The 27,324-nt window shown below is 37.3% G+C and overlaps 1 protein-coding gene across 5 annotated transcripts; it reads right to left on the bottom strand.

The window, feature by feature from the left end:
- Window positions 1–864: 864 nt before the first annotated feature.
- On the bottom strand, window positions 865–26,758 carry Tmpo (thymopoietin). Of its 5 annotated transcripts, XM_020178554.2 has the most exons (9): window positions 26,189–26,599; window positions 20,288–20,414; window positions 18,927–19,085; window positions 13,283–13,380; window positions 6,518–6,637; window positions 6,322–6,417; window positions 5,829–5,939; window positions 4,782–4,870; window positions 865–3,069 (listed from the first exon to the last, which is right to left on the bottom strand). In XM_020178554.2, exons 1-9 carry the CDS (start codon window positions 26,462–26,464, stop codon window positions 2,781–2,783), a joined length of 1,365 nt encoding a protein of 454 aa, XP_020034143.2. In that variant the 5' UTR covers window positions 26,465–26,599; the 3' UTR covers window positions 865–2,780. The 5 variants fall into 5 exon arrangements, with proteins under 5 accessions (XP_020034143.2, XP_073940275.1, XP_073940276.1 ...); XM_074084174.1 differs by lacking the exon at window positions 6,518–6,637; XM_074084175.1 differs by lacking the exons at window positions 6,322–6,417; window positions 6,518–6,637.
- Between the last annotated feature and the right edge of the window lie 566 nt (window positions 26,759–27,324).

Below are 27,324 nucleotides of genomic sequence, written 5' to 3'. Positions count from 1 at the left end.
AATTTAAAGAAAAATGTTTAGGACAATTACAAAGAGGAAGAGTGAGATAGCAAAAAAAAAAAAAAAATTTCAAAAAGCTGTTTGTAAAATGGAAAACACATAAAGAAATGAATATGAATTAGCAAAAGTAAGGAACTCTTAAATGGCTACAGAGAAAGATGAATACTAGAAGTGATAAGGAGGAAAATAAAATATTAAAAAACAAAAGAAAACAGAAGTGAGTTATTTAACCCTAAAAAACCCAGAAAGGGATTGGAATTTGAGGCACCATCAGAGTTATGGAAGGAGGAGGGCAGAACATAGGAGAACTGGTTTAAAGTACAAATATAGACTTGGTCTTTCCAGTCCCTTCTGTGGTATTATATGCAACCAGACCCATCACTTCTCAGTTGTGCACAAACTTTTGACCAAATTTCTTACCCCCTCTGAGCATCAACTTCCTTGCTTGTACTGATGGAGTAAGAAAGTATCTACCTCATAGGATTACTATAAAGATTGAGTGAATACCCATCAAGGGCATGGAACATTACCAAACACCTAGTACCTATGAAGATAGTTTATAAATGAGTACCACAGTGGTACTTTGGCTTAGTTTCAAAGCAACCTTGAATGTCACATATAAACACTAAAGACAGTAAAATGGGGTGGGGGCTGAGAAGGAAATGAAGACTGGAAAAAAAAAAGCAGTCAATGTATTGTAGACAGGAGATGTGTCATTTTACAAGAATAATGGCTACACATTGCTTATATAGGAACAATGATTAAAAGTAAAATATATAGGAATACCACATGAGAAGTGTTATTGTGTTATTTAGAAACCTTTAATTTGTGCTATCTGAAAATCATTTATTGCAACAACAAAACTAGAGGTTAATTACTTCTTTATTATTGAATTATATTGTAAAGTCTACATCTACGATTTAATCAGGAAGAAATGCTTTGCATTTACATCAAGGACACATTTACTCTAGTGAAATAAAACAGACAGACAAAAGACCAAGTACATGTTTTTTAAAAAAATGACTACATGTTTTACCTGGTCCTACTTTTGCTATTTTGGACCACACTCTTCCTGTAGAGAACTGACCTTCCATACATGTTAAGTCTGACTTATCTCTCCACATTTTTAAACATTAAATGGAGCTTCTCACAATTTCTAATTATAAACAAAAGATAGAAAATATGGGAAATAGTTGAAAACAAAGGAAGTAAGAGTAAATGGCTGTAACCTCATAGTAGAAAAGTTGAGTAGAACATGGCCCCTCCATGGCTCATTTCAAAGAGACACTTTTACTCAGAGAGGCAAGCACTTCAGATCAGGAGTTTCCCATGTGCGCTGCAGGACTAGACCTACAAGTGTTTCTGGTCTCAACTGAAAAAGTTAAGTGAAAATGTCTACAAGTTATTTAAAAGCTAAATAGCAGAACAGTGCTAATTCAAATCAAATTATGTACTGGATTAAATATATACCTTCAGCTTCCTCCTTTTTAAAAATTATCTTTTTATTCTGGATGATATTAAAAATTATTTACATTTTCAGTGTGCTTTATGGTCAATGACTGTAAAGTTGAAATTGAAATGATTAAGTTTAAAATCTGTATGTTTTACTTGATTCTACTGAAATTTCTATTACCTAAGACTTCACCTAACCAAGTCATACATGAGGTTAAGTTTCAGCTAAAAAAAAAAAATCAACTACAAAGATAAAGTTAGCCACTTTAAGAGTACACAGAATCATAATGCCCACTTCACATTTAAAGTTTACAATTTTAAGTATTAGCCTCTGCTTAAATGTAATTTAAAAGCAAATACTTTTTGCATTTTTAAATCAAATTACATCAAGAAACAGGGGAAAAAAAAGAACTTGGCAAAATTTGTTTTTGGTAGTGAAGACAATGCGACAATGAATCCAAATGAAACACAAGGCCAGTGCTTAAACTTTCTAATTTCTAAACAAACATGCTCATACACTTATTTATCTAAAAAAATATTTTGGTAGTAAATTGAATTGACAGAATAAATGTTTTGCTGTAAATAAGAAATACAAAATTCCAATTATAGCCATATAGCTAGCTAACAGCCTTTTAAAACACGTACAGCCAGCTGATGGTTCTCTAACACGTGTATATGTTGCCCTAAGGGATCCCTGCTAAAAGTCAATGGTATTTTAATGGGTCTTACTAAAGTAGGATTTCCATGATAATAGAACTTTAAGAAAGTGAGTATGATAGGGCTACAACAATACCATGACTATTAATAAAAGTTACAGAAGAGGTTATTGCTGTGCTTTACCTCATAAACACTACCATTTGTTGCAGTTTAAAAAGTTCAACCAAAGTCACCTTTTCTCTTAGTGAATTTGTTTCACAAGTCTGTAACATATTTGCTCAGCAGACAATTCTTTAAATCTGTAGGAATTCCAAGTATTTAAATGTATAGGTTCACATTATACTACCATGTTTTGCCTTTGTTTTCCAAATACACAAAAGCAATATATTTTTCCCAAAAATGAAATAAGAGGTCCACATTAAAAAAATAAAGCCTACAAAAAAGTTCCAGAGCTAAAAAAGATTATTCATATGGCACAATGTGATCTCCTACTAGTCCAAAACATTTAAATGAAGTCCATTTATATATCTTGTTTGCTTTTTAATGGAATATTAAATTTATTGAGGTGAAATCACATTATTTTTAGTTCTTCAGTCAGTAAGTATACACAAATGTTTCTCTACAGTTATTAAAAACAGGAGAACAAGTTCAATGTGCCAAAGTGATACCATTCAGATGGATGGTTTAGGGTCATCCTGAAGAAACTTAGAGAAGGGATTTCCTTGGTTGGTTTCCATAGCTTGATAGACCAAAAACAAAAAAACTGCCACAACTACCAACAGCAAAATTTTTATCCACATAGGAATTGAGCGTCGTCCCTTTTTTGTCTTTTCTAATTTGACATCTGCCAAGGGAACATACTTAGGAACATATTTAGACGAGAAAGATTCCTCCATCCTGAAATCACCAAGTTCCAATGGCCGGCCTGCAGCCCCTTTGATGGGCCTGCGGCAACTTGCACTGTTGAAAGTGAAAAAAGGAAAAGAAAAGTAATTTTAGTAAAAAAATAGATACAGATAAAATGGTAAAGTCAGTCAACCTAGTTAACATTTCAAAACATTTTTCATTTAAATAAAGTTAGGTCAAAGCCAGGTACTGATGGCTCACTCCTGTAATTATAGGAGCTGGGAGGCTGAGATTGGTAAGATTCCAGTTCCAGGCCAGCTAGGGCAAATAGTTCATGAGACTCATCTTTAAATTAACCAGAGCAAAATGAGCCACGGCAGGGCTCAGGCAATAGAGTGCCTGCTTTTTTCCAAGCGTGAAGCCCTGAGTTCAAGACCCAGTCCCATCAAAAAACAAAAGTTAGGTCTGCCTTTTATTAGAAAATACTCAGTGGCTCATGCCTATATTCCCCAGCTACTTGGGAGGCAGATATCAGCAGTTTAAAGCTAGCCCCAGCAAAAAGGTAATCTTTGTACTATCAATGTATTCTAATAAAAAAAAAAAAAAAAAGTAAAATATAAGGTAGCAAGACCCATCTCAATCAATAAGTCAGGAATGATGGCAGACGCCTATAGTCCCAGCTATGTGAGATGCCATAGGTAGTGGTCTGAGGTTGACTCTGGGCAAAAACGAGAAACCCTATCTTAAAAATAACTAAGCAAAAAAGGGCTGAGGGGTATGGCTCAAGGGGTAGAGGACCTGCCTAGCAAGCTCAATGCCCTGAGTTCAAACCCGTGTTGCCAAAAAAGAAAAACAAAACAAAACATTGGTAAGTACTCATTAAACCTGTCTTAAAGGCTTTTCAAAACTAATATATTCAGGAGGAAAGAAGAAAAACACAAGCTAGTTCTGGATGCGAACTGTTCAGTGAGGAAATAATTCACCGGACATCAAAATATATATAGTCTGGGCGTATACTTCAGCGGCAGGCACAAGCTTCACATGCAGGTGGCCAGGGCTCAATCCAGCACCATAAATAAATAAACCAATGAATAAATAAAGGACGGAAGGGAGAAATTAATAGTTTCACAAATAGTTTGTGAGATCCTATCTCAAAAATACTCAACACAAAACGGCTTATGCCGTGGCTCAAGTGGGTAGAGAGCCTGCCTAGCAAGTGTGAGGATCTGAGTTCTGGAAAAAGAAAAAAGGGAAATGATTTATTTATTTATTTATTTATTTATTTTTTGGGCGGTACTGGTGTTTGAACTCAGGGCCTACACCTTAAGCCACTCTACCAGCCTTTTTTTCGTGATGGGTATTTTTGAGATAGGGTCCCAAGAGCTATTTGCCTGGGCTGGCATTGAACCACGATCCTCCTCCTGATCTCTGCCTCCTGAGTAGCTAGGATTACAGGAGTGAGCCACCAGCACCTGGCTAAAAGATTTATTTAGAATCCTTCAGCTTGACAAGGTTAATTTTGAAAATTATTCAGCTTTCAAGGATATGAACTGGCGATTCAGGGGACTGTGATTTAAGGGAATTACTCTGCTCTCAAAAGAACTGTTTAATTCTGAAAACAGAAGTACAGTAACTTTGAGGTAAAGAATTAAAAATTCCCTAGCAGGGACTAGAGGTGTGGCTCAAGTGGTACAGTGTTTACTTTGTGAATGCCAGCTTTTCAAGCATGAAGCACCCTGAGTTCAAAACCCTGTCCCATCATGAAAAAAAATAAATAAAATCCCTAGCAGAATACTTTTGATTCAGTGTATCCAAATACCAAGTACCTAATTCCTGTAGGTGTAGATGCTTCATAAGGGAACATTTCCTTAAGGATATCCCTTTCTACTCTTCTTTCCTCTGTTTTTTCTCCCACCTAGTAAAAAACAAAAGAACACAAGTTAACGTTTAGTATAAATGTGCAATAATTAAAGCAATTTTAAATAGAAATCTAGAATAATCTAATCTATGTAGTTTTTAGGATGCTGTTTCTACATTTGTTATCATCTTTCCATGTGCTTTCAAGGCTCTTTTCAAGATTCTTCATTATAAAAATATCTTAATGTAGTTATTAAGGGGAAAATTGCCACATATTTAGAATCCAGTAGTCTAATAAAATATAGCAGTGTAAATTCTTTCACTGATTTTCCATGTTTTTCATTAATGAAACATTAAAATTGTTTCTTCCTGTTATAAATTATAATAAAATAAATGACTAAGTATGGAAGGTGCCTAATTAACATGTGTCCTTTACCAAATATTAGTATATGTTTTAAACTAACAAAAAGCTTGTTTAGCTGTGTATGCTTACATTATATCCAGATCAAAATATTTCATCTTCTTTGATAAAGACTCACTAAAATTATAAAGCACCATGCAGTTAGTAGTTTAAAGCTTAGCTATGTAGGAGTTAGCCAATTCAAGTACCATACAGTCACTTGTAAGTCCCATTATGTGATCTTTTGATAAAAGACAAGTGTAGCTTCCCTCAAAGCCCAAGAGCACTTTTAAAGTTGGATCCATGACAGATTTTATAAGCACCACACAAACGATCCTTTGAAAACTGGAACTTAAGGGAGGTACACAGCAGCCAAGAGGATAGTATTATTAGTATGTCATACTATATTAATTTCCATTTTCACTAATAAAAGTTTGTCTTTAATATATGCATATATGTATGTATACATATCTGTATCTATATCTAGATATTTATAGCTATATACACATACACACACCACCCAATAAAGGAAGCTCTGCTCCCTCCCACTCCAAAAAAAAAAAAAAATCTCTTTGAAAGATCAATGACAACATCGATCTAAATTTTGTTCATTTACTTCAGCTCTTGTCAATGGTTTCTTTGGTGTTCTTCTGGGTATGTCTGAGAATTCAGTGATTGGCAGAATAGGAGCTGCATGCTTGAAATTTCCAGTCACCCTATTGACAACCTGCCAAGATTCAAATTATTTAGACTCAGAATTATCCAAACATAACAAAGACACTTAAAAAGGAAAAAGAGATAATCTATTTCTGTAGTATGACTTTCCTTTAATAAAAATTTAGATAAGAGTCTAGAAGCAAACACATTCAGTGCGTCACATGTGAAACCTTATAATTCTTCAAATACTTAGTAAAAGCATCTTTATAATAGTTAGGATTCTTCTGTAATGAATTACATTTATTTGTATAAATTCTAAAATTTAGAACGATATGGGGGAAATCAGTTTAAAATGACAACTTGAGATTTGCCAGAATTCACCACCTCCCCATTTCCAACTAATGGGTTATTTACAAAGAATACAACTTGTATAGTTTATGAAACATATTTACTAAGGATTCGTTGCTTGAAGCCATTATAGTTTCAGCTATAGGAGTACTCTCTGAAATTACTGCACCATCTATACGAAAATGTTGTGAAGTTTCCACCTGTTAGTTTGAAAACAAAACAAAAACAATAAATGTAAAATAATCACTAAAACCCTACCAATCTGAAAACCCAAATTCTGAGCAATAAGCCTTGCATCACCCTTTTCCTTGGAGTTCGTCTCGACCCTCTTGTAGATTCCCTAGTTAATGCCTGTAGAGGTCCGCCTTTTGAAGATCCACTTGTCCATTCAGTCTCAGTTATTCCAGCTTGAGAATAGCTCTATTCAAGTATTGACACATTAAAAAAGTCATATTCTCACATCAAACATCTTAGTAATGGCTACATTAGCACACAGAAGCCAGAAAGTCTCCAAATGCCAGCATTTGCAAATAATGCTGTGTCCTCAAATTATTCCTACATGTATCAACTGGACTGACATGTAAGCATCAGAAAAGAAAGGATGGTAAAATACACTAAAAGGGTCCACCAGTAGTAGCTAACAAATTATAATAAAAGCAAGGAGAGGAGGCACACCAATTATCACTGGTTCCTTGTGACCCACTGCTTGCTATTACAGCTGCATTTCTTTGTCTAAACAAAGATTCAGACTGATCATGACTTATATAAGTCATCTATTATCACAGACAATTTCCTTTTAAATAAATAATACAAACTTTTGGTTGGGCATATAGCTCAGTGGCAGAGCACTTTCTTAGCAAGTGTGAGTTCTTGGGTTCAATCCCCAGCACCACAAAACAAAAGACAGAAACAAACTTTTATGAATGTTAGCATAAACAGTATCCTTTTTATGTGGAAGTAGCTAATTTAATTATCTGAACTCAAAAATTCCTAGATGTCAAACTCTTCTGGGAAACAGAATCAAGAGTTAGGTAGCAATAAAAATCTGATGGTCATACTTTCACGAATATGCAATGTCACTGCCAAATTGCAATGGTACCCTAGTCTCACTACAGAAAAGTAGGTACTAATGATAAATGGTTGTTGCCTTTCAGTCGCAGATTACTTTCTCCCTGAAAAAAAAAAAAAGCAACTGAATTTTCCTCATTTAAAAGCTATTTTAGGGTTGTATGCAGCTCTGTTGGAGAGTCTTGCCCAGGATGTACAAGAAGGCCCTGGGTTCCATCACCAACACAAGAACTAGTTAAAACCCATTAGACAAATGCTTCTTGAGAGCATAACATGCTTAGGTTGTACTTTTGCTTTCAAGCTAATATTTTATCTAGATAACTGATGGTTTTATATCTACCAAATTTAAAGACCTCTTTTTTACTCTCACTCTGTGACAAGAGCAATCATCTACCTAGCAATCATGTGCATTTGGTTGGAAGCACTATTACCAAAACCCACAAAGGCACAGACACAGTCTCTGAGGTTTTAAATTCTGGTGGCACAACATCACCTGGGAGTTTAAAAAAAAATACAAAATGTAGCTAGACATGGGGATACACTCCTATCTCAGGAAGCTGAGACAGTACAATCTCAAATTTAAACCTAGCCTGGGCTACATAGTGAGACCCTGTCCCAAACAAACAAACAAGACCAGGCACAGTGGATCACGCATGTAATCCAACTACTTGGGAAGCTGAGATGAAAAGAATTGAGGTTCAATTTTCTGCTCAGGCAAAAAAAAAGTTAGTGAGACCCCAATTCAATCAATAAGCTAAGATGATGGCGTTTGCCTATTAGCTCAGCTACACGCATGGGAGGATTTAGGTAGGAGGATTATAATCTGAGGCTGGCCCTGGACAAAATTGAAAGACCCTATCTGAAAAATAACCAAGGCTGGGGATGTGGCTCAAGTGATATACAGCACCCACTTAGCAAGTCTAGACCCTGACTTCAAATCCTAGAGTTAGCAGAAAAAAAAAAGCCCCCGAACACCTGGGCAGGTTTTAGGTTTAGCTCAGTGGGAGAGCAAGTGCTCAGCATCTGCAAAGTGCTGGGTTCAATCCCAGCACAAATAAATAAAAAAGGCCAGGCATAGCTAATTCTTATAGCTCCTTAGAGGATTCTAATGTGCAGCCTGGGTTGAGAATTGGTTCAAGATAATACAATACAATAGACTTATCCATCTCAAAGCCAAGTTGAAACATAAAACTACTTTGAATACTGTTTTTCTTTTTAATAAAAATCTATTGCACAATGCCAGTCAAAATGATGAGCAGTATCTAAAAAAATATTCCAGTTAGTTTATGTGATATTACCAGTGTGTACTCAGTACTTTAAAACTCTTTCAAGAGCCGGGCTCTTGAAACAGGTGGCTCACACCTGTTATCCTAGCTACTCAGGGGGCAGAAATCAGGAGGATCACAGTTTGAAGCCAGCCCGGGCAAATAGTTTGAGAGACCCTATCTGGTAAAAACCTTTCACCAAAAAGGGCTGGTAGAGTGGCTTAAGGTGTAGGCCCTGAGTTCAAATCCCAGTACTGCAAAGAGCAAGACAAAACAAAAAACTCTTCTAAGAATTAAAGAATTATATTAGTTGAAAGGGCTAATAAAGTTATCAGTTGTACAAAAGATAAAATATAAACACCAGATACTTTACCAGCATCCCAGATGAAGGGAAAGGGGGAGAGGAAGGGCAAAGATAGTCTTTTTCCAACTGTATCCTAGGATTCTCTATTTGCTATGTTTTAAATAAATAATTGAAATAATCCATCAGAATTTTAACCAAACCTCTACTGAAACAATTATGGTTAATAATGATAATTTTTTTTAAAAAGGTTTACATTTTAAAGATCCAGTTCAATTAAAGATTCCTTATTTTCTTCTGTGGAAGAAACCCCAAGAATCTCAGTGATTATCTGTGGGGACTAGCCGGGGACACTATAAATTATATATACATGGTTTCTGAGACAGGGTCTTGCTGTGCAGCCCAGGCTGGCCTTAAACTCACCACCCTCCTGCCTACCTTTTCTTCAGAACTAATAAATTCTTTAGTTGAGAACTGCCAACTAATTCTATTAGTTCTTATCATTATCTAATTTATAATGCTCTTCACAGAAATCGAATTGACAACTTGTTACACAATCACAACCCAGTGTGCGCTACTATATCAAGTGATTATAAGAAAATTAAAAATAATAAAATTATAATTCAAAGCTGTAATTATTTACAAGATGGAGCAAACAATTATCGAGAAGAAAAGATTAACTTGGATGTTCTATAGAACACACATTTGTAATTCTAGCCTTGGAAGGCTAAGGTAGAAGGATCTGGGAGTTTGAGGCCGGCCTGGAACATAGTGTATAGGGGACCCTGACCCCTTGAAAGCCCGAATTTATCATGGAGATAAGAAGAAACAACCCTTTTCACACTGCCTTCTGAGTAAACTATCAGGTTAAAAACTAACTCAGAAGACATTAAGGAGTTAAGGCCCATGACAATGTAGAAGCTAGGTTATTATAAATCCCAACCAATAAAAATATAAGCTCTAAACAAAAAATTTAAGCTAGGTTATAAAAAAGAAACAATCAAGCAGGAAATGGTGGTACATGCCTGCAATCCCAGCACTCAGGAGGTGAGGCAGGAGGATCAAGAATTTGAGGCCAGCCTGGGCTATGCAGCAAGAACCTGTCTCAAAATATCCAAAAAGAATAATCAAAATAATTAAAAGCTACATTACCCTAAAGAGCTCACTACCAGCCGAGGTAAAACATAACAAATATGATTCTTCATACTAACTTAAAAAAATCATATTCCTTCAATAGGGAACATAACTTATTATTACTGTTGTGCTGGGGGTACATTGTTACATTTACAAAAGTTCTTACAATTTGTCATAGTTGAATTCACTGCCTCCCATCATTCTCCTTTGTCGCTCTTCCCCCAGGAAACACACTTTTAAACAGTACTGCTGGCAATGCAAAATGCTTCAACTCATGGAGAGAAATGTGGTAATATCTAGAGAAAACTACCTAGCAACTTCACTTATACCCTTCCCCAAGATAAATGACAGAAATATGAAATGCTACCTACAAGCCTGTTCATCTTGGCATAATGTATAACAGCAGGCAAATGAAAACAATTAAGTAGTCAACAAAAGTAAAGTGGCTGAATGAATAATTTACCTGTAACTTTCTACACATAAAATGTAGCTGTATAAAATAATGAGGAAGATGACTACATTCTGATTTCGAATAATATCTAGGATATGTCAGGAAGGAATGTATAAAGTACATGTAGGCTGCCTTTTATGTAAGGGGAAGGAACAAATAGTTTTTTAAAAATGAAATGAAATCACTTGATGCTGGTGGCTCACACCTATAATTCTAGGCCAGCCTGGGTACATAGTACAGAGAGTCTATCTCAAAAATACCCAACACACACAAAAAAGGGCTGGCAGAGTAGCTCAAGGAGTAGAGTGCCTGCCTAACAAGCATGAGGCCCTGAGTTCAAAGCCCCCATACCACTTAAAAAAAAAAAAATCAATCCTATTTTAAAAATAAAACAACAAAAAAAACTTAATAGTAAATTAAGCTATGGTCTTAAGACACAAAGAAAAAAAATTGACATCAGGTACAGTATTTTGATTTTATGTCCTCTTTCAGGAGCAAGGAAAGACAAGGGCGAGAGAGGGAAGAAGAGGGAGGGAAACAATAGCTGGAGAGGGAAAGGGAATCTTTTTGGTTGGGGATGTAGCTCAGTGGTAGAGTACTTGTCTAGCATGCATGAGGTCCCGAGACTGCAACTGATCATAAATCTAATATATAAAAATCACAGTATTAAAAAACTTACTAATCACCTTTTGAAATGACTAGGGTGCTTTAACATGAAAATTGGCAAATCAAAGGCAAGAAGCATTTCTCTTGGCTCTCACATGAATTTATTTCAAGGTAACTGAGAAATTCACACGAGAAATTTCCATTTAAAAGAATTCCAGCTACAGATGTAAAGGAATGAGTGGATGAGAAAAATCATAATTTTATACATTCAAATAAAATAACAGATTTAGGCAACAATCAACAGCTGCACTAAATGGACGGGTGATGCAGAACTTTATTTAAGATGGACCAATCTTTCAGCACGCACGTGAATTTGCCCATCAATTTTAGCATAAAAGGAGTCATATGCCTTGTGAAATGATCAATAGGAAGACTACAACATCAATTAGCATTCCAGGTGAGACATTTTTGAGACTGGAAGAATATTAACGTAGATCATACTAGAAAAACAATTACTAGGTGGGACAGTGGCCTTGCCATTTAAATAGCTTTTATCTTTTAGAGATAAATGCCAAAATATTGAGATTGTTAACACATGAAATGACATGTCAGGCATCTGTCTTAATATACTCTAGCACAAGGGAAACCAACAAAATCAAAAGCACTTTAAAAAGCTGGAGGGTGTGGGTGTAGATGAAACTGAAGTGCTCAAACATTGACTACTAGTAAGCATCTGTGACTGAAGGACAATTAAATGCTTCCTTCCACTTTTCTTTAAACTTTCTGTAATAAAGCCATTGTCTAATTCTGCCTGTCACCTCCTAAATCTACACTCTCCTTTGACTATTTATCCTGCCTCTCAGTTTGGATTCCCCAACTTAAAGAATTACCCATTGAAACATCTTAAATACCATCCATCCTTCCTTTTAACCCATTGTTTGGTTAGTCACACACTCTTGCTAGCACTATACCATCTTGCCTTCATATTCTGAACCAAAGTTCTCTAGGCTTGTGTATTTCAATGTCCTTCAGGTTTTCCTGATTACTTTTGCTCTGTCATTTCCTTACTCTTCAGCATGCTCCTCTAGCTCTTTGCTAGCAATATTAAAGACCAATGAAGTATTTACTGTCTGGTATTTGATTTTATAGTAAACAAAACCTTCACTCAATGTCTCCTGCATTCTCCAGTCACCAAGTTCATTTCTAAAAAATAGTTCTACATCAAATGAAGAGGGACATGGCTTAAGAAATAAAAAAGTATCCTTGACGGGATTTTTAAATGACAGAGGACTGGAGATATAGCTCAGTAGTAGAGTACTTGGCTAACATGCACAAGGCCGGGTTTGATCCTTCTAACACACACACACACACACACACACACACACACGTAAGCATACACGCGAAAAAAGAAAAATGACAGAACAGAGAATAGATAAACCACCAACTAAGTAAAGTTGCTAGCTAATGAATAAGGATAAGGATCGGGAAAGACACTAGGGGCAGCTGTCTTACACTGTCAGTCGAAACAATGGTAATTTAGAGCCAATAATTTGTTCTCTGTAAACCAGTTCAGTTCAGTTCAGTTATACCCTAAGCTTATTTTCCAATTAGTTTCCTACATTTTTTTTTTTTTTGAAAAATTGAATCTTGTTTTACAATAAAAAAGGCAAATTTCCATCCAGAATAAAGAAAGAAAACAATGTAGTCTTAGGACCAGACCAGCTACAACTTGTAGGGAAAGACTACAAAGGACAAGGCAGGTAAAAAAAGTAAAAACAGAGTCTAAAATAAAATCTAGAGACAAAGATACAAAGTATAAAACTATTCCCCTGCTTTTCAAAGAAAAAAAGTGCTCAGACATTTCTGCCTTTCAAATATTTCTCTCAGAAGGCAGTATAGTGGCACAGCACTTGCCTTGCATTGAGGGACCCTGGGTTCAATCCCCTACAAGTGGGGAGAAGTAGGGTAAGAGGGTGGGGTGTGATGACTAGCATGGAACCATGCTCAGCACAGAGTCAAATACAAATGAGACATTCATCAAATACTTGATTTTGCAGTAGACACAGGCGATGCTACTGACAAATCCTATACAATTTAGATTCCTCATGCTACTTAACAATAAAACTATGTTTATTGAGTAAGCTGGAATCTGGATGTAAACTATTACCAAAGGTCAAAACACAAGACAGATGAGTGTTGGTCAGACTACTTGTTCGTGGTGATCATAAAACTAAAGATACCTGATTGTGCTCAATTCTTCTTTGCTTGAGTGTTACTGGAGTCTTTGCTCTGCCCTTTAGTGGTTCTCTCTTCTCAAGCTTGAGTTCTATTTTAGAGTCTGGAAATAACATTGGAGAAACCATTACTTTCTGAAACATATAAACTATCTTTTCCTAATATTACTTTGGAACCCTGGTTTTAGGTACATTAATACATAGAACGTATTTGTCTATTGGTAGTATCTCAATAGACCAAAATTGTTTATTATAATTCATTTCTTAAAACCTTACTTTTTTATTCTCCCACTCTTTAATCTGATTACCACTTTTTCCTATTCTTTCCTTTTTTCAAAAACTAATAAACATTAAAGTGAATTAGATCTGCTCCTATGGAGGCTTTTCACTAAAAAACAATTTCAATGTGGGAAGTTACCATTGTTTTGTCTATGTTATAACAGTGCTAGTATATAGCAAAGTTAGCTTATTAAATTAAAATTTGGTATGTGGAAGAGAAACTTACAGATTTTAAGAGTGAAAAAGCCTGTATGGTATCAAGCCTCTACAAACAATGAATGGTAACTGCCAATGATGTCACTATTAGGTGCATTATAAAAGTCCCTCCTCTACTAGGTGTGTAACCTAGTGGTAGAGTGAATATCTAGCATATGCAAGAACCTGAATTCAATTCCCAGCACCAAAAAATAAGTATGTAAATTCTTTTTTCTTTTTTTATTGTAGTTAACCAAAAGTGTGCATACAGTTGAGGTAAAGAGGAGTTTTGTTCACAGAAAAGCAAATTCATCACAGGACACTTCTTTTTCCCCTTCTTATAATAAAAAAAGAACATTTCTTTGTAAGATAAGCCAGTACTTATACTTGGCTGTCACCATGATAGTCATTAACCCAACAACATATAGACACATATTTTTTTTAAAGAGCTTTGAACATTTCAGTTCTTCCAGCCTTGATTTTATCACCATGTGAAGGCTGAGATATATAAAAACAGTGTCAACTTCCTGCTGGGTGTGGTGTCACACACCTGTAATCCCAGGACCTGGGAGGCTGATGCAGGAAGATCATGAGTTCAAGGCCAGCCTGGACTACACAGTGAGACCCTGTCTCAAAAAACAAAAAAGAAAATTAAATAATTTCCCCACCTTTGTGGCCATTTAACACAGTGTAGCAAAATTAGTATGTCAAGTGTTACTTCTAAAACTTTTACTACTAAAATTTAAGTTAGATTACTATCTTACCAAAGAAACAAAAATGGAGGGCTGGAGACAGGGCTCAAGTGGTACAGAGCTTGCTTAGCATGGTGTGAGGACCTGGGTACAATCCCCAGTACCGCAAAAAATAAAAACAAAAGTAGAATCAAGCTTAGCTTTACATGAACTCAATGTCGTGCTAAAGACTGGTTAAAGGTAGCTATGATATATATCTCTTGTCAACTTTCTAGTCTGACATTAGTTAGTTGAGAATCTACTTGCAAATTTCCCCTGAAAGTGACTTGTTACCAAATTAGTTCATGGTTCAAATTTTATTTAGGATTAAGCTACCAATTCCATCTCTCAACATGTCTATTAATGGATTTATCAACATGTCTGTTTAATATGACCCTTAGCATTATAAAATCTACCTTTATGCTTTGTTAACTCATAATCTAAGAATTATAAAGCACAAAGTAAAAAACCTATTAGCTGAGCAGAAAGGTATCTGGTTACAGATTAAATTCCTCTAACAAATTTTGATTCCAACAGCCAGTAGAAATGGTTCTCAAATGAAAGAAAAACATACAATAATAAGAATATTTTCACTTATACCACTGGAATGTCAAGTGAGTTTCAATGATGAAATGGGAAAGGAATATTTGTCCACAACTCCAAGAATAAAACACACATACAACATGTTTCTGGAGACCACACAAAGCTGTTCAAATTTAACAACTTTATTGAATTTGTAGAAGCATTCTACAGGAATACATTTTTAAAAATCACATAGCACTTAGTAGGTACATGTACACATGTACATTTCAGAAAACAAATAACAAAATTACTCCCAGAAAGCTGCAAAGATTGAATGTGCAGTCTAAGAACAGGGTAATGGCTAGGTGAGTACTCAAGGGACCATATTTTGTTATGGTTAAGGCTACCATTTTCCACAATGCCTCTATAGTCAGCTCTCCTACCTTACAATCATAGAAATAAAAACAGAGGATAATACATTGCTTTATACAGACACTGGGATAGGGTATGATTTCTTAAGGCTTTTTATAAAATAATAATTTAAATTGCTTTTATCATCTAGATTAAGCCTAATTATCCATGAAATTCAACATACCTTAAAATTCTACACAAAGCCCCATCTTTCTAGTGTCTCATACTTCTGACAAAATAAAGTAATGGTGAGTGAGCATGTATAGCAGTGTTCCTTAAAGTGTGTTCCAGACTGGTGTGATCCATGAATTGTCAGCTACCAGTCCATGAAGAGATGAGGCACCTGCATCAGAATGCACACTTGTATATTGTTTTTGCTGTCAATAGCTTCCTACAAAAATAAATTCTATTTAAATTCTTTCAGTAAAAAGAAAGTTGTTGGGAACTGAACCCAGGGCTTCACATACACTAAGCACATGCTCTTACCATTGAGTTACAGCCCCAGTTCCAAAGATTTAAATTCTTACGCATGTGTATCCTGTTGGTGGGATGAGTAACAGTTTGTGGACTGTTTTGAACTGCAGTGATCAGGAGTATTATGAACAATGTTGCAGACATAAATAAACAACAAAAGTAAGAAAAGAACAAAAGTGTGGACAAGTTGTAGAAAGTGAAAATACATAGAAGTTATAAAAAAAAAAAAAAAAAACCCCAAAATAATTGTTTTGAATGTATAATAGTGTTTAACTCTATCCTAGGTATAAAGGAACGTGTATAGTCCTAGTAGGAATAGTAAAGCCTCTGTATTTTAGTTACTACAAGAGTTGTGTGGTATAAATAAAACAGGAAAACTGAACTAGTTATCAGACATATCTTCTATAAAGGTTAAAATTGTTTTACCAAAATATCTGTGCAAATCTGGAAAAAAAGAAAGCAACTCTAAATAGGGAACTACTTGTATATTACAATTTGATGAGTAAAGCATAACATTTTGATACTAGCCCAATCTGGAAACCAAGATCTGAAAAGAAAACTCTGTCATAAAAGACCTAAAATGCCTAGAAAGATTCCTAAGTTCTCCAATCAAATATAAGACAGATGTCTTTGTTCTGATCTTTATTAGTGCTTATTTCCACGCTTTTTAATTACTTTGTGTACTTCTCCTCCAAATAATGTTCCACCTTTAAAGGGAGCAACAGTCAGCTTATTCTTAGAAGCTGAATTAATTTTACAATCCTTCAACCAGAGAAACCGGCGACCAATAGTGGAAGATCCCATGGTATGGGCAGCCATCTTCACTTCATCAAATGCAGCTTGGCAAACAAATGAGGCTGCATCATATGTTTTGTTTAGAATCTCCAGTGCCTGGTGTGTATGGCTAGGATCTGAGCTCAGAATTTGTGCAGCCTGACTAATGTCTGCCTGCATAGCCTTAACTACAAAGGCAGTGTGGGTTGCAATCTGCAATGCTGATGCTGCAGCTTCATAAGTTCTACAGAGTGCCAAGTCCAAGTGTTTATCACAAGACTCAGTGGAGGATGCCTGAATACCTGCTGGTGGGGTGGCTTCAGAAATAAACCCTAGGATTTCATCATCTACTTTGGGAACTGATAATATCTGTGTTGCCTCTCTGGAAGAAACTGGATACTTGCATGCCAATGAAGGCAGTTGCCTGTCAATTTGCTGCCACTGCTCTTCAATTACTTTTAAAATAGATTCATGGAAGGGAAAAGATAGCTCTGGGGAATCTATTTTATCATGCTGTGATTGTTTAGATATTTCTATGCCTAAGGTAGCAAGTGCGTGAGAGACAACAGATTTGGAAAAAGAAGACATCTGCTCAGATCCAGGTATATTCTGAAATACTACAAAAGAACCTGAATCCCTTTCCTGTACTGACTTCTGACTTAGTCTAGGGACTTTCCGCGGAGGAGACAGGGATTCATTTTCTTGAAAATCAGAATGGCCAATTCTCTTACATATGCTCTCTATATCCAGTGTAGGTGTAGAGTTAGAAGTCCCAGGCAAACTACCTATCCCACCCTGGACTAACAGAGAATTGACATAATCTCTGATTGCCTGAGCAAGTGGTGGAGAAATGACTTGTGATCTCTTTGACTCTTCTAGTATTTCTCTTTCACTGGAGACAATGGATTGATCTGAAATATTAGACCTCTCAGTACATAATGACTGAATTCTACTTTTCCCTCCATGGTAAATATTTTCTACTATGTCTTTAGAGTAAGTAGTAGTGGTTTCTTTAATCAGTGAAGGAGAAGCTGCAGCAGAGACCAACATGGCAGCAAGATCGTGCTGCATCTGTCCCTTGCCAGGCAAGGTTGTGGCAATAACAGGCTCCCTAGGTGGGTCTCCCTTGGAAGTATGTACTTTCTTAGCTGCCTGTAGTTCAGTCCTGCCCAAAGGAGGACGGGTGGAGATTTCAGGAAAAGAAATGCCCTGAAAAAATCCACCAGAGGGAGTAGTTGGAAGTTCAGAAAAAGGAACAAAATCCCTAGTGGACTTCACTTTCTTGTGTTCTTTCTTCTTTCCTGTAGAGGCAAAAGAGGCAGGAAGTATTACTTGTGTTTGAGCGGATTTTATTCTGTGCCTCCTTGCTAAAATAGTGCTGTTGAAGGAAAAGACTATATTTCATATTCTCAGCAACCAATCTGGTAAGACTGTGCCTTGGAAGGCAGTGCTTACAGAGATACAGCAATTTGGGTCAAATTAAATAATCACAAATAACAAGTCATGAATTAAAAGTTTATAAATATTAAATTGAACTTACAATAATTTTCATAAGGAAATTTATTTCATGTACTATTCTTAAAAATATCTAAACTCATGTTTGAATTTTCTTAAAATAGTGTAATATATAAAAATATGGTCAAAATATTTGTTTTAAAGTTGTCATGGAATCAGATTATTTGGCAAAAATTGCAAACAATTTAAATAACTATCAACAGAGAACAGAAAATATGCCATATTCAAATGCTGCCACCATATATTCATTACAAGGAACGGATAATAGACACATAAGTAATAGTAAGGTTAGATCTAAAAAAAATACAATACGGAATTTAAAAAGCAAGCACCCCACTTGTATAGGATTTTTTAAAAGCACAAAACAATAAGATATATTAAATGAATATGTATAAAAATGAATTAGAAAGACAAGCATCAAGTTAATGGTCGCTTCTGTGGAGGTGGTGATAGGAGAAAGACAAATGAAAGAAACTTTGCCATTGCAAAAATGAGATTTGAAGCAAAAATGTAGTTAACTGGCAATTTTAGGTGACAGTAAATTAGACATTTGTATTTTGTTATTTCTGAGAATTCTCAGCAAAAAGTAATGAAATTAAATTACTTAGGAAGATTAATGTAATGATATGAACAAAAATTACATATATCTTGCCAATATTGCTTTAAAGTTTACTTTCTTCATGGTCACTGTATCCTATAACTCTGAAAAAAGGTTATATATATTTGATTAACATCATTTAAAATTTTACCTTCTTCATTGTCACTGTATCTGTCAGAGTCATTACTTCCATTTTGCCTTGTATTTTCTGCTGAAGAAGAAATTGTTGGTAGAGGGGTAGAAGATCTTGATTCCGTTCCTTGTTCCCTCAGTTTTAACAGCTTTTTCTCATATAGCTTCCTGGTTGTTCCTGTATTAAGGCAAAATTTACTCAAGTACTTGTGCAAAACTATCTAAAGCGACATTATTAGCTCACTTTCATCCTATCCTTTTTTAAACTTCAGTGTTTAAAATAATGTACTATTGGGCTTTTGTATATTTTCTTCTTGGCTACATGAAAGTATATGTCAATGTACAAAAAATTTTTATAAACCAAAAGAAAAACTGTAATTATACCCCACAACACTGAGATATAAATATGCCTATAGAGTAGCCATTCTATTATGGGGACAAAGTTCTATAAATCATATTTAAATGGCTTTTATCTTCTGCTTTATGGTAGCTGTTAAGTAAAATGACAAAGGACATCATCTTTCACAAACAACACATATCCAGCATTGTTATATAAATAGTCTTAAGATGAACAGTTGGTACACTGACATGTAATTTACTGTATACTGACAAAACATACATTTTTCAGTGTCTCCATTTTAGAATTAAAAATTTAAAGAAGGTATTAAATGTCTGTTGGTAATTATATTCATAGGCTTATTTATCTGGAAATTGTGTATAAACTAAAACATTCTGACTTTCTGTTTGCAACTGTACTTATAACAAAACCCACCAAATCACCAATGTTCAATGTCTTACGCAACTTAAAAAGAGTATCAAAATGGATATTTCTCTTGAGGTTATTGCCAAAATCTTCCAAAACAAAGGCACAATCAACCTTGCAAAATTATCGTCACCTAAAAGTAACCCAGTATTCCTAGTCTATTTAGTGAAATCCAGTGTCTTTAGTTCTAAGTTCTCTCTTTTTAGTGCGTTCTTTGTGGCATTATTCTCATACTTCAATCAAGACAGGACTTTTTAAAAGGTACTATTAATGCTAACTTGTTGTTAGGATCTGAGTATCTTGAGTTTTATTAATCCGTCTCTCTAAGTTACTGATTTGGATGAGTTGGCCATTTATGTTAGCTCAGATTTTCTTCAATTGCCATACAAGACCCATGTAGTTTCACCAGATGGGAAATGAGAACCATACATAACATTCTCAACAACAGATAATTTAGAGATTACTCAATTCAATTCTTTCATTTTATCTTCCTTAATCTGAGTAAAGGAAACTAAAGTCTTGACTGGTCATATAAATGGTTAATGGTAGACAGAAGAGGAGAAAATAATTTGGGGCCTTGCTTCATAGAAAAGATATTTGAAATTTTATCAGCTTACCCACAATAGGACCAGGATTCACTCCATATTTCACAAGCTGATCCAGAAGGTCTTCATTAGAGAGCTCTGTTACATCAAGATCATCTTTATCTTCTAGTCTGGGTTTATCAGTTTTCTTTGTAGCTTTCTGTAAACAAAGTTCAGTTATCATCTCCACACAAAGTGTTTATTTACTAAGCGGATGATACTCTGTACACAATAAACACATAAATACATCTACAAGTTGATTTATAGTTACATTATGCCAGAGCAATTTGATTAAATTAAAAGCAACTCATTATTTGAAGGCATTATTTTAAAACTGAACTGTACTTAGACTGTACAAACCTAATACCTACATAAGTAAGTTAATTGTTAAAGACATTATATACTGTTCAACAGCCAATTTTGCATTACTTCTGTATAAACAAAGTAATGGCATCAAAAAATTCAAAAGCATATAAAAACAAAGTAAAAACTAACTGACTTTTGCTGTTGGAGTGGCTCAAGAGGTAGACCACCTACCTACTAAGTGTGAGGTCCTGAGTTCAAACTCCACACTGTCAAAAAAAAAAAAAACAACAAACAACCCAAACCCGAACAAAAAACTGACTTTGGATGACATTTACATTACATATCTAACAATGGACCTTATGCTTATTTTCTTTTAAATAACCAAAATTTATACTACATTTTTAAAAACATGTAACTCCTGATGACAAAGGAGACAGATCAACAGGTAATTTGCAAACTGAAGCTAGACTGGGTTTACACATTTTCATGCCAATGATCATAAACAGTTTAAACCAATCCAGGAAAGTTTAAAGCGTTCCACAAAGGTTTTTATACTTATATATAAAAATTATTTCCCTTAACAGTATGTCAGGATTTAAGAGGCCCAAATAATTATTCTCCTTATAGTTTAGTTATTTTAGTAGCCAGCTCATGACCTATGAAAGAAGTCTCACAGATGCCACAGTTACGTATCAACTCTGACATAGTTTATTCACCAGAGGAAAACATCAAAAGAAGATTAGTATTCATCAGAAAGATGACATATGTATTTCCAATTAGCCTTACAAATGTCTCAGTAATCCCAGAAAGCAGAGCACTGAACAAAAACCAGTTGTTTAAATAATGGCCACAAACATCAATCAAAGTCCATTCAGGCCCAAATTACTATTTAAGACAGGAAAGTCAATACTGCACCCTAGAAATGCTTTTATGAAAAATGGCTAAAATTATAAATCTGTACGAATTATTTCCAATTAACTCTGGGGGAAGAAATCAGTCATTATTCGACCATAAATTAACTTCTAAGTCTTTAACAAATAAAAATTTGAAATAGGGGTTTGGGATATAGCTCAGGGGTTGAATAACTTGCAAAGCAAGACCCTGGGTTTGATCCAAAGCACAGAAAAAAAGAGGAAGGGAGAAGAGGGAAGGAAGGGTTTATGATAAAAAACCAACAGAACACCCAGAATTCCAACTTGTTTTTTTGGGGGTGTGAGGGAGGATTTGAACGCAGGGCTTCACACTTGCTAGAAGGTGCTCACCACTATGCCACTCCACTAGCCCTCTTTTGGGTTGGTCATTTTCGAGATAGGGTCTTGGAAGCTATTTGCCCAAGCTGGCTTCAAACGGAGATCCTCCTGGTCTCTGCCTCCTGAGTAGCTAGGATTACAGGCATGAGAAACCAGGCCTGGCTCAGAAATTCCAGCTTCTTGCAACACTTACCCTTTTCGGAAGTTTTCAAGAAATCTTTCTTTAGCATTCATAATATCTTACCTACTTTTTATTAATAATTTGTACACATGCTTTAGTTTCTCTAAATCAAGCCACCCACACATACCAAAGAAAAGAAAAGAAAAGAGAAGAAAAGACAGGCCTACCAAATCAAAGTAGGAAACCCTGGAAATAATGTTTAAACAGAACTTATGATCACTTCCACATACTAATCCTTTTCTGAAAACTATTACAGTAACTTTGCATTCTATTGCCCTGGCATTAAATAGGGACAAAAATTCACTTTACTTATGCATTACCCCGTAATCAATCCTCAATCTAATTAAATAATTTCTATAGTCCAGGTGAAAATGAAGACCTGAAAGGCAATCAATGTTCACTGTTCAAGGTCTTCGGAATAAGTACCAAACTTGGAATTTGAATCTACAAGTCTCTGATTCAGAAGTTGTATGCTTGTGATTTAATTAACACTTCCCATCACTAACATACTTTTTATTTTTTGTTGAAAGTCCTTAAACATTTCCCGTTAAGAATTCATAATCACAAGAAAAAAGAAGAAAAACAAAAACAAAAAACCACCACGAATTTATAATCAGGGCTGGGGTTGTAGTTCAAGGTGGAGCACTTGCCTAGCATGCACAGGACCCAAGGTTCAATATGCAAGCCCACACACAAATTCATAATCCACCTGACTAGATCATTCAAGAATGATCTATGCTTTCCTAGATGTCAAATAGCTACACCTTCCTGCTTTGCACCTTGGAACGAAAAGGAAGATTGCCAAGTCTGTAAATGTTTATTCGTGTGTCCACAATCTAGATAATTCCAACACCTAGACACTGGCATCAAGACACATAAAGTAAAAAATTTAAAAATAAGAAAACAAAACCAAAATAAAGTTTAACACACAAAATTTCCCTATACCATACCAAGCGAATCTAGTTAATATTCCTTTCTCAGGCACTAGTGGCTCTCGCCTATAATCCTAGCTACATTGGAGGCTGAGAACAAGAAGATCAAAGTTAGAGGCCAGTCTGTATAAGAAGTTTGAGAGATTTCCCCGTCCAAAAATAACCAGAACAAAATGGGCTGGAGCAGTAGAATGCATGCTTTGCAAGCATGAAGCCCTAAATTCAAACTCAGTCCCATCACCCCCCCACCCTCAACAACAGTAAAAAATATTCCTTAAGGATGAGTTGGTGGCTCACACCTCTAATCCTGCACTGGGCTGAGGTGGGAGGGTAGTAGAGTCTGAGGCTAACTTGGGCTACACAGCTAGTTCAAGGCCAGTCTGGGCCTTTGAACCAAAACAAAACAAAAGGTAGACCCCAATCAAAAACCCATGATTCAATAGAAGGTACATGCTACACTATGCAAATGTTTAATTATTTAATTTTGGCCAAATCCACATTAACATTTTACTTTTTTCAAAATGCTAAAAATTGGGCTAGAGGAGTGGCTCAAGTGGTAGAGTGCCTACTTAGCAAGCATGTGGCCCCTTAGTACTATAAAAACAAAAAGCTAAAAATTCACCTCTTAAAAATCTGCCATACCAGACAGGTACCAGCGCTCGAGCCTGTAATCCTACCTATTTGGCAGTATGAAATTGGGAGGATGGCAGTTTGAGGCCAGCTTGGGCAGACAGTTCAAGAGACACCATCTCCAAAATAATCAGAGCAAAATGGACTGGAGGTGTGCAAGCAGTTAGAGCATCTGCTTTGCAAGAGTGAAGCTGAGTTCAAACTCCAATCCCACCAAAAATAAATTTAAAAAATCTGCCATATCCCAGCATAGCAGAAATAAATAAATACATAAACAATTCTGCTATATCTGCACCTCTCAAACACAATTTGGTTTTCTCCTAAACTGTAAATACTGCTTAATAAGAATGACCTTGTATTATCATACATGGTGCATTTTAAAAATGACTAAAACATATAGTACATATGAAAGGAATGTGGCATACAGAATTACATACCAATCAATGCTCTACAGTTCTTTTCTTGTAAATTCAAGGCATCTTTTCCTATGCCTGATTTTAAGAAATGTTGATTCGGACTCCTAATTTTTAACTCACTTTTACCTTATGTACTTTAAAACAGAAAATGACACTACCAACTGACTACCAATATTAACTTTTTCAAGTCATTGAAGTCACTGAGCCCAGCGTAGGTTATATATTTTTAAGTTCTACTTAAGGTGAAGAATACAAAGATCTGTGATAATGAAATAATTTTCTATATGGGTCAAAACATTAAAGGAAGCCGATAGTGCCAGCTAAAGTGTTTGGTGTGGGTGGGTAGGGAGCAAGAGAAGAAGTGGGAGAGAGGGAGAGTCAGTAAGCTTAGCATGCCTTTGTAAGCAGTAGCTAGCAGTTGGACATAGACACTGTTGTTGCTGGTGGTGCTCAACCAGAACTGGAGCATTCTAAGCAGTGCTCTACCACTGAGCTACACTCTGACAAAATGTTAATTTCTTTCACCCAAAACTGAGTTGAGATGCGATATGAGTAAATAGCGGTTTTTTAAAATCCAAGAAATTAAGCTATTATGATAAGTGAGGTCTGCAGAAAGCAATCTTCAGTAGTTGTGAGCACACATTAGGAACTCAAAAAATGAGGGATAATCAAACTGAGATTTATTTTTTACATACAACCAAAAACTTTATACTTTAATGGATTTGGACTGAAGACCAATATGAAATTCTATAGAACTGCATTTTTAAAAGTGTACTGACTGACATGGGAAACGCTTCATCACTTCATTTTCAACCTCATCTGTACTGAAAATTTGAATACTACCTTCGTTTTTAAGAGTCTGTAGAAGAAAACTGGTATGTAATACACTTTACAGCGAAAGGACTTTTTTGTTTAAAGTGGCTTTCTGTAAACCCACACAAAGGAGAAGTCAGAAACAAAGTGTGGCCAGTCTTTTATTTACTCAACAATTATTTATTAGACCCTACTATGTGCCAGGCACAGACGTAAGACATTAATAAGGTTTTCAACTTCTCTGAAGCCCAGGCTAAGATTTTTTCAATTAAATTTACACACGTTTATTTCATTTCCAGCTGGGTACTCAGGAAAGTAAGTTAGATTTTAAAAAATTAAACAACAGAGAATGTTGTAAACTTTCAAATAAGTAGTTGGACGGGGAGATAGAACAGTGGTAGAGGGCATGCTTAGCAAAAATGAGAACTTGGGTTCAATTCCCGGCACCAAAAAAAACCCAACCCCCTCCCCCACCTTTTATACCAATAATCAGTACAGCAACTCCAATCACCACGTTCATTTTCACAAAAGCATTTTAAGTTATACCAACCAATAGTTTTAACTATATTCTAGGAAGTCTGGCAGCTAAGTACATGCAAACCAACAAAGAAGCACTTTAAATTTACAGAAAGCAAACAAAAAAACAAACTAGTATAAGTATTTGCCGGAGACAATCTGAGATTCAACCAGGATCCGACATTTCAAACACTGACACATTGTAATACTGATACATCAGAAGGTCAAAACATATTTGATGCCGAATCTTTCCCTCCTCAAGCAAAATTAGGCGAAAACAAAACACCAACCACCAACCCAAACTCTTACTAAGATTTTCAAATGCGTCTCCAAGCACTTTAAAATGTCCATTTAAACTAGGAACAAAGACGGTTCAAAAAGCCTTCCATAATGCCGAAACATGAAAAAAAAAAAAAAAGGCGGGAATTTCTTTATTTCAAAATTTGGTTAGAGAAATCACTATGTCGCAAATTGCCCTCCAGGGAGCGCTCTGAGACTCTGCTGCGAGTCGTTTCGGTTATTAAAGCGGGAAAAATGCTCCAACTTAACCTATAGCGTTTTAGGGCTGATGCTCCCGAGGCTTTTGAAAAGGCGACAAGTCTCGACGGGGACTCGGGGCGGTGCGGGGACGCGAGCCGCCCGCGCGCAAACCCGCAAAGCGCTAACCCTCGCCCGATGCCTCCCGACGCCCCACGTCCCGGGGCGCCAGTCCGCGCGTCCAACTCCCCGCACCCGGATCCCGCACCCCGGGGGGCTGGGGCGCTTCGGGACAGGGCTCAGGGACAGTCCCGCCGCCCGGAGGGGGGTGGGCAGGGGAGGGGGCGTCGGGGGCGAGCGCGCGCGACAGCCGCCAAGTGCCCGCCTTTGTGGCCCGGGCCGGGCGTCCTTACCCTGCCGACGGCGGCGCGGCCGCGGCCCGCGGCGGTCCCGGCGCCGAGCACCGGCGTGGGCTCGCGCTCCTCGTCGCTGGAGAAGTCCGGGGGCCCTTTGCTGTTGACGCCGGCGGAGAGCGACGGCCGGTTGCGCGTCGTCAGATGCTGCAGGTAGAGCTGCACGTACACGTCTTTGCGCTGCTCCCCGGCCGGGAGCGTCACATTGTTGGCGACCAACTCACTCTTCAACTTGTCTTTGGTCAGGACCGAGGGGTCTTCCAGGAACTCCGGCATCTCGGGATCGGCGACTCCGCAGCCCCGCAAAACCGTCAACAGCGCCGCCGCTCTCGTTCCCCTGGCCGGGGCCGCGCTGACGCCTCCGATCCTCAGGGGCGGCCGTCCAGGAGGAACGCCACGGGGCAGAGCTGCGAGTGGCGGACACAAAAGCCAGGCCAGACCCCGCACAAAAGCCCCGGTGGACTCAACTACCCACCAAGTGCGGCCAAGCTGGGAGCCCGCAGCAAGCCTAGCCCACACACAGGCAGCGGGCGAGCAGCCTGCTTCGCCCACGCCCCAAGAACGCGCGCCACCATTGGCGGGCGGCGGGAGGAAGCGCGCCGGTGATTGGCAGGACGGCGCGCGCGGGCTCCCCCAGCCGCGGCGCCCAGCGAGAGGTGGTAGACACGCAGTTTAAAAGCCGCTCGGGCGGGAGCGCAGGCGTCGGGCCCGTTTCTGTTTCCCTCTTCCCCACCCTTCCCTCCCGACGCCCCTAAGGGGACCGGTCGTGCTGCTTTTGTGCGCCGTTTCCGCTCCCTCCCTGTACTGGACGAGACGCTTTCCACCCTGGGGTCCGTCACCTACGAACGAACGAACCGAGTTGTGAGGACCCTTAGCTGGGCCTTCCTCCCTCGCAGGACGCGGGTCCACCGAAGAATGGCCGCAGTCCATTCCCCCGAAGACCCGAGGCCAGGCGTGCTGTAGGCGCTCGTGGATTGACTTCGGGGGAGGAGAGGGGCGCGCGAGGAGTCGACGCCCCAGTGCTCGCCAGCTCTTCTTTTGTTCCTGCAGTTCAGGAGAAGCCGGACCCCTACTCCTGAGCACTTTAAAATGCCCTTGAATCCGAGACGAAATTGCATTCTTAAAGCCCCCACTCG

Source organism: Castor canadensis, chromosome 8, assembly GCF_047511655.1.
Source record: "Castor canadensis chromosome 8, mCasCan1.hap1v2, whole genome shotgun sequence".
NCBI lineage: Eukaryota > Metazoa > Chordata > Mammalia > Rodentia > Castoridae > Castor > Castor canadensis.
This window is presented reverse-complemented; position numbering and strand designations above follow the sequence as displayed.

What these genes read in the sequence shown, in the direction of transcription:
- Tmpo (XM_074084173.1), bottom strand. Translation starts at nt 26,464, where the DNA reads ATGCCGGAGTTCCTGGAAGACCCCTCGGTCCTGACCAAAGACAAGTTG. An exon ending in GAATCCTGGTCCTATTGTGG is followed by an intron (nt 19,086 to 20,287) that starts GTAAGCTGATAA and finishes GCCTTAATACAG; the next exon opens with GAACAACCAGGAAGCTATAT. An exon ending in ATACAGTGACAATGAAGAAG is followed by an intron (nt 17,964 to 18,926) that starts GTAAAATTTTAA and finishes TTGCCTCTACAG; the next exon opens with GAAAGAAGAAAGAACACAAG.